This window comes from Cyprinodon variegatus, unplaced genomic scaffold, assembly GCF_000732505.1.
Source record: "Cyprinodon variegatus isolate N-32 unplaced genomic scaffold, C_variegatus-1.0 Scaffold827, whole genome shotgun sequence".
In the NCBI taxonomy this organism is placed as follows: Eukaryota; Metazoa; Chordata; class Actinopteri; order Cyprinodontiformes; family Cyprinodontidae; genus Cyprinodon; species Cyprinodon variegatus.
The window spans coordinates 106,472-116,429 of record NW_015151280.1 but is presented as its reverse complement, the minus strand read 5'-3'; the positions used below and the strand labels follow the sequence as shown (position 1 = coordinate 116,429).

Below are 9,958 nucleotides of genomic sequence, written 5' to 3'. Positions count from 1 at the left end.
AAAGCACTTTGCATTGTCTTTGTACTGAATTGTGCTATACATATAAATTTGCCTTGCCTTGCCTTGCCTTGCCTAATAATAAATTTTATTTTTGTTGTTTTTATCTTATTAGATATTATTTTAAATATTATTATTTAATGTCTTAATGTATTACAATAATAATATACACAGACATAAAATATCCGGCATGCTCATACAGCTTATACCCTTAAATTAAAGTTAAAGATAAACCAAAGCATAGCATAAATTAAGTGGCACTTACAATGGGAAATAATTGTAGATGAGATGATGCTTTGCTGTCCTTCTTACTCCAAGCCACTTAGCCTGAAAGCAGTAGGGACTCAAGAAAATAAGAAGGAGCTGAGCCTCAGGGGTTCTGTGGGTCACCTCATCTTTTAGACAGCTGATGTCTGGCTGCAGGACACACAGAGTGTGGGTGGGCAGACTAGGCTTCTTGAGATTATTAACACTGAGGTCCCACAGTAGTCAGTGAAATAGATAAATCTAGAAGATCATAAGCACAATATTATTTTTCAGCTCTTTCAATGCCCTAATTCTAGCAATGAACCTAAACCTAACCATTATAAGCGCATGGCTAACCCTAACTAACTAGCTAACTAACTAACTACCAGTTTTACTTTGTGAGGCAGATACCCTGCATACTTGGCTAGCCTAAAGACTTTCCTTTAGGCTTATAGTTAGAGGGGCTGAGGTTATCCTGAGTTATCTCTATAGTTATGTTGCTATAGGCTTAGGCTGCTGGAGGACATAGAGACCACTTTTCATCATTCTGCTTCGTTCTGTCTCTATTCTCCCATCCTGCAACTTTTTCTTGTCAAAGTAGCTCCATCAGACCTAGTTATGTTTGGCTGTGATACCATCCTGGAGGGAGGGTTAAGGGCTGCCGGGCTGCTGTCATCAACATCTTCCATTATATATGATAAAGTTGGGCCTGATTTATAGTGTTTAGTCCTGTTTATTTCCTTAGCCTTTACTGTGACTTACTATATGTGCTCTTTTTCGTCCCCTGAGAGGAAAAATGGGTAAAACCTTGACTGAATAAATGCTTCTTTCCTAGACAGACCCCCTTATGAAGCTAGATTACAGTTACCTTTCGAACATTAAAATTATTGATGTATTAGTGCGGCAGGCTGCTCAGTGGTACAGTGGATAGCACTGCTGCCTTACAGCAAGAAAGTTCTGGGTTCCATTCTCAGCCCAGGTCTTTCTGCATGGAGTTTGGATGTTCTCACTGTGTATGTATGGATTCTCTCAGGCTACTCTGGCTTCCTCCCACAGTCCAAAAACATGACTGTTAGGTTAATTGGCTTCTCTAAATTCTTCCTAGGTGTGAGTGTGAATGGTTGTTTGTCCTGTTTGCCTCTATGTTGCCTTGCAATGGATTGGCGATCTGTCCAGGTTGTACCCCGACTCTTGCCCATTGACAGCTGGAGATAGGCACCAGCACCCCTCGCAACCCCAGCTGGGATAAAGAGTGCCAGAAAATGTATGGATGGATGTAGTAGTACATCTATGTTCCTTTTGTGTGTCTGTCACTTTTTCCTTCAACCCACTCACTCTGAGCTTGGTTCTCCTGGAGTTGGACTCCACTGTCGCTGCATGCATGCTTGGCGTAAGGGATTGCTGTAGAGCTAACAACACAATGCAAAGTAATGTCTACTGCCACTACATGCTCTTTAAGGAGGAGTGAGTCCTGCAAAGTCAATGGTTGGATTCAATCAGCTGGTTTTCCTTACAAAGAAAAAGTTTTACCAAAGTGACTGGATGATCTGATTGAATTATCTTGGTAAAGTGCTTTGAGATGACATGGTGTGAATTGATGCTATAAAGATAAACTAAATTGATAGTGGAACTAAATCAACCTGAGCCTAAACTCAATGCACAACCTACTTCAAACCTAAACGTTTGCAAAAAAAGGAAGCGAGGACAATCAAAATGTCCTCACTTTGGTAAAACGGTCCTCAATTTGATGCCAGAACAGACGCACACACAAACTGCAGCAAGAAAGATTCAGCTAAGGGGAAGCAGCTAATTACATGCGAGTCAGCATTGCTGGATTTCTGTCCACACTCACTGTAGCAACTCCAGAGAGATGACAGCAAGTTGGCAAGCCCTGCATGCTGGAGGCTCCTCTTATTCTCTCCTCCATCCCTCCAGCCTCTCAGGATTCCCTTGGTTAGATTACCCACTTCAATGTTTAGACTTTGTCGGGGGTTTTTTGCTGCAGCAGCAGCAGCACCACGCAAACTTCTATGGGTTTGTGAAGACAGATTTGTCACTCTTTGCGTGGGCCACATAAGGCTGGATGATGGGGGCGTGGGTGTTTGTTTCTGACACAGCTGGAAACGCTACCAACGATCCTATGACAACTTAATCCGCTGCGGTGGTACCTATTGCAGGGCTGAGCATATGAAAGCTCCTTCAAGACATGTTATGCTTGTGTGATTCATAGGTTAAGAAAGTGGGGATTTACTGTTTGATGACTCATGAAGAGTCACCAATTATGAACAGATAGACAACATTAAGCTACTGTAGTGATTGTTAATTAAAAGATTAAAAAAAGACAATTCTTTAAAGCCACAAACAGACCATGACCTAAATTAGAAAAAGCATATGGAAAACATATCTCATGCAGATATGCTTGCTTCCAAAAAAATTGTCTTCATTCAGCCTGTTATGTGAGACAGACCCTCAGTCCTTAATAGAACTGAAAATTAGACTAAACCTGACCACCTTTTTTACCTGATAGAAGCACAAATGGGGTGCAAAACATGCAGCTGTTTGGGGGTAAGGAGAGAGTAGTAGAGAGCAGGCAAAAGGACTGGATGAATCACACACGTACACTGCAGCGGCTGAGGCTATAGCTGTGTCTTAGAGTACATGAGTCATGATTATCGTGCAGCTGCATGAGGCACAACTTTCCTTCCTTGAGGAGTACAGCCTTGGAAGGACCACATCAGGAATAAATGCTAACTAGATAGTGGCAGGAATTTCTTCTACTTCAGTCAGGCACAGATTTGGTGGTAACTCCAGTCTTATAGCTCGACATATATTAGAAATAAGTACATTAATGTCTAAAATGTAAACTCACACATGTCAGGGTAGGTAAATCTGAATGCTGAGGTGTGAAACTGTTCCAGATAGATCTCCCTTGAAATGAGGAAAGATTCACCCTGCTGAGTGTGATTATAACACACTGAACGTTATAACTTTTCTGATACATTTTAAAGTACTAAAGTGGGAAGTTTCTTGTATATGACTGATGAAAACTCTATCACTGCTTATTCTTTACAATCATTTGAACCAAGATACTTCAATTCAGGGAATAATCTTTAGTGGTTGGAAAACAAACAGGATTATTTATAACCCGTTTTGACACTCTACAGCTAAAAATAATCTCATTATACTTTCGCTACCTGTCTTCTTTGATACAAGCTGTTTTATTCTGTATATTTGCCTAAGAAATGCTGTTAAAGTAGAAACAATGTTAATATTAACTTTGTATATAAGACACTAAGGTAGAATAACTCTAAAAAAAAAACTTCTATAACCCTATTTAAAATGCCAAAAAGGTTTATTCATAGCAAGACAAGCTTTGATGTGTCACACTGTCTGGAAACACTTGTCTTGCCAGACAAAAGTATTTCCACATCTTGGAGCTTTTCACAATGTTTCACATTACAAATGAACCTGGTGTAATTTCTTCATTTTAAAGTTGAAGCAAGATTATGCTTTGTTTTTTTGTTTTTGTTTTGTTTTTTCAAATAAAAAGTCAGGAAAATGTGGTTTGTATTTGTAGACATGGTGTTTCTAGAATGGATATATCAGGGGCAGGAGTATTGCAGTTTATTTAATTGGAATATAGTTTGTCTTTCATTGTTAAACTGTCAAAGAATGTTGGGATGTGAGTCGCAAAAAGTATTTTAATTCAAAGGGGGGCCCACCAAGAAAAGTTTGTGAAGCACTGATTTAATGTTTGAGCCATAGAGCCAAATAGCCACTTTCAGCTTTGGAGCTGCAGGTTGCAGACCCCTGGTCTAATGGGTGAAAACTGGGATCCTATTGCACTACAGACAAAAAGTGCATTCCTTTAACCTTTAAATAATTGTTGAAATGGATCCATAAAGGTTAAAAAATAGAATTGGTCTGGTTTCTATCCAAGTGCATATCATGGTAAGAATTGATTTATTATTGAATCTTTAGTAAAGGTGCTACAACAGGTCTAGAGCTGTACATGTCTAACAAATTTCCTTATCTAATGAGTTATTCCAAAAGATCAAATTCTCTGTAAAATGGTGCTGTAAATATCCTCAGTCTGACTATGCTTTGATCCATGGCTTTGTATCTGTAGCTTGGCTGTGGTTTGGGTCATTGGTCTAGAAAGTGAACTTCCAGCATACAGCCAGTCTAATGTAGCTAAGGTTTTGGCTGTTGGACCAAGCATTTTGTTAGGTTCTTATCTAACTATAATACTTCTGCCCACAGGTTTCAACATAAGACTGTTTATGACTTCTTTATTACCTCTCTTTTCATAGAGACCAAATAACCGATTCCATGGGTTTTGCTGTTCTAGTCAAAATTGTGCTTTAACGAGAGGGCAGGGTCTTTCTTTAGCTTGCAATTGTTTCATTAGTTTTACAAGATTAAGTACTGCTCACTATCATTGTTTCAGAACCTAAACCTTCCATCCAGTTTCATATAGTGTATTCCTAAACCTTCATATGTACACTTCATGTTATAACTTACATAAAATTACACTCTGGGTGACAATTTAACCATCTGCATTTGATAAATTAGCTTAGCCTCTGACAAATCACTGCAACAATTCTGCCTCTTTGGCTTACATTTGTCCACCACACTCCAAATGGTAAAGCTAGAAATCCTGCATCTGCTTTCAAAAACAGTACAACTGCATGCATTGGCTTTAGGGCTGCTAGCACATAAGCGTGTGCATTCTGTCATCAGACAAGCACAAATGCAAGAAAATCAACAGGATGGACACATTTAAGGCCTCCCTCCTTCAGATCTCCCCATTCCAGTCTGGATTACTTACATTTTGAAGGAAAATTAGATAAACACATAGTTCTACAACCAGCTTGACACAAAAGAGTGAATTATCCCCTCCCATGAAATTGATTTACTGCCAGCAAAACAAGCGATGATGGCCGAAACTCTCCGCTCCACCTTAAAAAGTAAAAGCTCACAGCGGACAGCTCCGCGGTGCTGAAACAGCTCCGAGCGACATCTGTACAGAGGCGGGAGGAGGAAGAGAGGGGGGTCAGCGGGCTATCTGCCGATACTTTAACGTTGGAAACCTCACACAGCACCACAGAGGACACCTCAAATGTTCTCTCCAGTGTCACATTGTGTAATCTCGGTGACGTTAGTGGGGAAAGGTTAGGCAAGTTGGCGTGCTTTTTACGTGAAAATGGCGGCCATGGCTGCTCACCCAGCCCACTGTAGTACAGGCTATACAGTCACAACAAAGTGCGGGGAAACTGCTGTCAGTGCCGCATTGTAAAACGAAACCGTACCATAAAGATGAAACCCTTTTAGGTTTATATTTGAAAGATTGTGAGGGAAAGTTTTCAAGGCTGTGAGTTAGATGTCAGTGGAAAACATGACCCTCCACTTTCCCGCTGAGGGACAGGGGCAGACCTGATTACTGTAGCTTTACTCCCACCCCCTCCAAAAAAAGCCGCATTCTCTCCTTATATCTGCCCCTTCTTACTTTAACATAGTCTGCTCCTTAGCCTCCTCCTTCTTCTGTCGTTCCATGACACCGAGGATGATCTTCCTCTCCTCCTCGGTTAGGTGGCTGAGGTCCGGCATCTCCGGCATGGCGCCGGCCGCTGAGGGAGCAGCAGCGGCGGCAGCAGGGCCAGGGCCGCCCCGGGGCCCGTGTGGAGCAGACATCTTTTAAAAACGGTGGCTAAAAAAATAAAATAAAACAACAATATAGATAAATAAACAACATTATGCCTATTGGTGTGGTAAATGTTCTAATCTGGTAGTCGGGTTTGGAGAGGGTACGCGCGGCATGACGTCTGACTAATCATCCACCTTTAAGGCTCATGATAATATAAGCATTAAAATGTTTATTTCTGGTTTTAACCAGCAGCTACAACTACAGTGTAAGATAGTAACATTCAAGCTGGTGCAGACTACTTAACATTTCTATAAGGAAACACTGGATTAAGATTAGAAATAATCCCAGGTTTTAGGTTATAACCCGAGAAAGAGTTCAAAATGCAGAGTGTAAAAGAATAACTCTTGCCTTTTATTTAGCAGACATGGTAAATCCTGTCTAACCCATCGCTGCCATCCTTTAGAGGGCTTTCACACGCATGTTGCAATAGGAGATGTCCAGCGCGTCCTTGTTGGCTTTCCCTTTGGAGCCCCGAACCCCCCTCTGTCACTCTGTTTTGCTCGCTTTCCTCCAGTTTGGTAATTCTTGGAGATTTCTTAAATGCACAAAAATGGATGCAATGACAGAGAGGAGGAGGGGGAGTGTGGAGGAGAGAGAGAGGACAGAAAAAAACCCAGCGAGAAAAGAGGCGGAGCGGTGAGAAACGTAGAAACCAGAGAGGATGCGCTGGATGTTCATTGACAGCAGGCGGACAGTGGCTGCTAAAACACGGAGTGGAGGAGCAGCTATGGAGAGCTAATGCATATTTCATAAGCAGATGATGAGCACTGACAGAGGGACAGATGCGGACTGTGACCAGTGAGGGCGGTTGTAGCTGCAGGTGCTGCAGCGGTTCCGGTCACTGCTTTTATAAGCGCTCCACGGTACCAGCGGGCTTTGCTGTCAGGTGATGGGATAGTTTCTGTGACGTTACATGAATGGAAACTATGCTCAATCGCACAAGGAACGACATCTGCATTTTGTTTTATTTGTTTTTTTTTTGTTTTCATTATGAAAACAAGTTGGTGCTGACTCACTCCGTGTTGGATTCGTACTTTGAAGCACTGCAACATTTTTCTCGCCAAAACAAATTAAAGGACTCCCTACAGTAGTTCATTCATGAGACTGATTTACCAAAACCAATTACAGTAGAAACTGGTTTGGAGTCCATCAGAAAGTTAATGAATTACAAAGTAACCAGCCTCATTAGGAACCGATGCAAGGCAAGTTGCCTAGGGCCCCATGTTTCTGGGGGGCCCATAAAACTCTGTTTACATGTTTTGCACATTAATTGCAAACATAAAAAAACATAAAAAATGTTTTTGATAAAAATCCTTTCGCTAAATTGCCATCTGAACACTTATAATATCAAGTGTGGCAATCCCTCACACTAAGCATGTTTTTAGCGACAGTGGAAAGGAAAAATTCCCTTCTAACAAGAAGAAACCCCCAGCAGAACCAGAGTCAGTTTGAGCAGCCATCTGTCCTTGAACCCCATCGAGGCTGACAGGGGTTCAAGGAAAGGCAGGGCACCCCCCACCCCCCTTCAGTGCCCACCACATTGGACAACATATTCTCATTATCAGTATGAAATCGTACGAAAAGTTATGCACACTATTTCGTACGTTTTGGACGTTTTTCCTCAAAAAACCACATCAGTGCGCATGCGCTGGCAGACAGAAAAAAAAAAGCAGATCCGCGGACGGACGTGAAACTGGGAAAAACAGTGCAATCATCACTTATTCATGTCTCTAACTACGTTGCTTGCTGTTTTATATCTTAGGGTTAGGGTCAGGGTTAGGGCTAATGGTAATTTATATTCTATATTCGTGAATGGTGCGTCAGATGGGCATGCGCATACGACGAAAAAAACGTCCAAAACTTACAAAATTACGGTGCATAACTTTTCGTACGATTTCATGCGCAATCATAATGAGAATAGGTTGCATTGGATCAGTCCATTTGCTGCACACGTTGAGAAAGGTCCAAACAGACAGCAACAATGACCGGGTTATTTACTTTTGCCGTCGCCTTTTTGGAAATACAGGAAGAAGCAATCAGCTAAGTAAGCTTAGTGGTTGGAAAAATCTTTCATTCCTTTTGAGACAGCGTGAAAAGTCAGCAGAGTACAAAGCATAGAGAGAAAAACAATAGGAAAAGGGACAAACTGTAGAACAAATAATTTATGTCTATTCTATTAAAATTTCTCTATCTATATAATGGGTCTGTTTTATGTGTTGTCTTCTCCGTTCAGAGGGCCCCCTGACTGTCTTTGCCTAGGGCCCCAAATTTCCTAAATCTGCCCCAGCACCAAGGCACAAGTTTCTCACCTAAACCCTCAATTTCAAAAAGCTGTGTCATATTACATTCCTTTGTATGTGTGTTTATAAGTTAAAAATAGCGGGGGGTTTTAGTTTTTATGTATAAAGTGGGAAGAAAAAAAACAAATTTAATTCAGTTTATTTATATGGTTCCAATTCACAACACATGTCATGTAAATAAACTTTACAGAGACAGTTCAAGCAGATCATACTGGCACATTAATTCATAATTTTCTATCTAAATAAAACCAGTTGATTGCATCGCCTCATTGACTGGAACGCAATCCCTCACACTGAGCATGCTTGTAGCGACAGTGGAGAGGAAAAACTCCCTTTTAACAGGAAGAAACCTTCAGCAGAACCAGAGTCAGTGTGAGTGGGCATCTGCTGAGGCCGACTGGGGTTCAAGGGCAGACAGGGCAAGCTTATTTAAACATCACACTTTAGTGGCAAGACAATTCAGAGTGTTATACATGAGAAAAAAAAGAAGTACAGAAAAGTACATTGCAGTATAGAGGTATCACAGATCATTAAAAAGACTAAGTGAATCATTCGGAAACAGCTGCAGCTGTGTGGTTTTTAGGCAGAACTATTAAGAGTAATCAGTGATCAATGCTACTTTAATCCTGGAGATGTTTTTTAGGTGATAAAAGGCCGACTTTATTCCTTTCTTTATGAGCCTCTAAAGTAGGGGTGTGGAAAAAATAGTCTGCAATATATTGTGGTTTTTGTCTGTCTGATATAATATCAATCTTTTAGTTCCTAGAATTTATTTTTTTAAGCAAAACATTTTTTACCTAAAACAGAGGGAAAACAGGCTACCTTTGTAGCGCCAGTCTTGCAGATCGTGCTGTGGAGCCCTGGTGCTGTGTGACCCAGCTCCATATCTGTAGTTGAGGCAGTCACAGTGCAAGACATGAACTGATTCAAACCCCAAACACTATGGATACCAAAATAACTGAATGATCATTATTATCTGATAAACATATACTAGGTTACTTTTTTATCTATACATTCCATTTTGATAGCATGAAATATATCGAAATATATGGTGATATTGCAACAAAGTGATAATGTCATATCGTGACCTAGGTATCGTGACACGTCTCGTATAGCAACACTCATGACAATACTCACACCTACTCTGAACGGTCTGGTCTGAGTCCATTAGTACACCCAGATTTTGAGGCTGTTTGCTGATTTCTAGCAGGATTAAGCAAAGCTGTTTGCTTTTAAAGACTCTTCCTTTGGTCCAAACATTATTACTTCATTTTTGTTTTGATTCACTTGAATAAAGTTTTCTCCCATCCATGTGTTGATTTCTTCTATGAATTTCTCAGAGCTGGAATGAGTTCAGTCACCATGGTGACACAGTAACGTGTCATCTGCATAGTTATGGTAACATGTTGTATATTGAGATTTTAGTTAAGGGGATAATTTAGATACTAGATAGGAGGTGACCTGAGATGGAGCCTTGGGGAACTCCAAATGTGATTAAAACAACAAACTATGATTAATAAAGAATGTATTTCCCTCTGCAGATCAAAGCTAATCAAAGGAAAAGTTGCTGATTCTGTCAATCAGATATAAGACCATAAGACACTTATAAATGTATAAACGCTCTTCATTCATACCTATGGAAGAGGATTAGGGCCACTGAAGAAATAAAAAAGTTAACTGATTTTTAAATATTATTTCAGTTTAATAT

The 9,958-nt window shown here is 40.5% G+C and overlaps 1 protein-coding gene across 2 annotated transcripts in view; it reads right to left on the bottom strand.

The window, feature by feature from the left end:
* Positions 1 to 6,505, bottom strand: part of rims2 (regulating synaptic membrane exocytosis 2) — a 263,822-nt gene extending 257,317 nt beyond the window's left edge. For both annotated transcript variants that reach the window (XM_015396880.1, XM_015396884.1), the window contains exons 1-2: positions 6,299 to 6,505; positions 5,753 to 5,953 (exon numbers count right to left, since the gene is read on the bottom strand). In XM_015396880.1, the coding sequence (XP_015252366.1) occupies positions 5,753 to 5,937 (185 nt within the window). In that variant the 5' untranslated portion in view covers positions 5,938 to 5,953; positions 6,299 to 6,505. The remainder of the gene's footprint in view (positions 1 to 5,752; positions 5,954 to 6,298) is intronic.
* Positions 6,506 to 9,958: the final 3,453 nt, after the last annotated feature.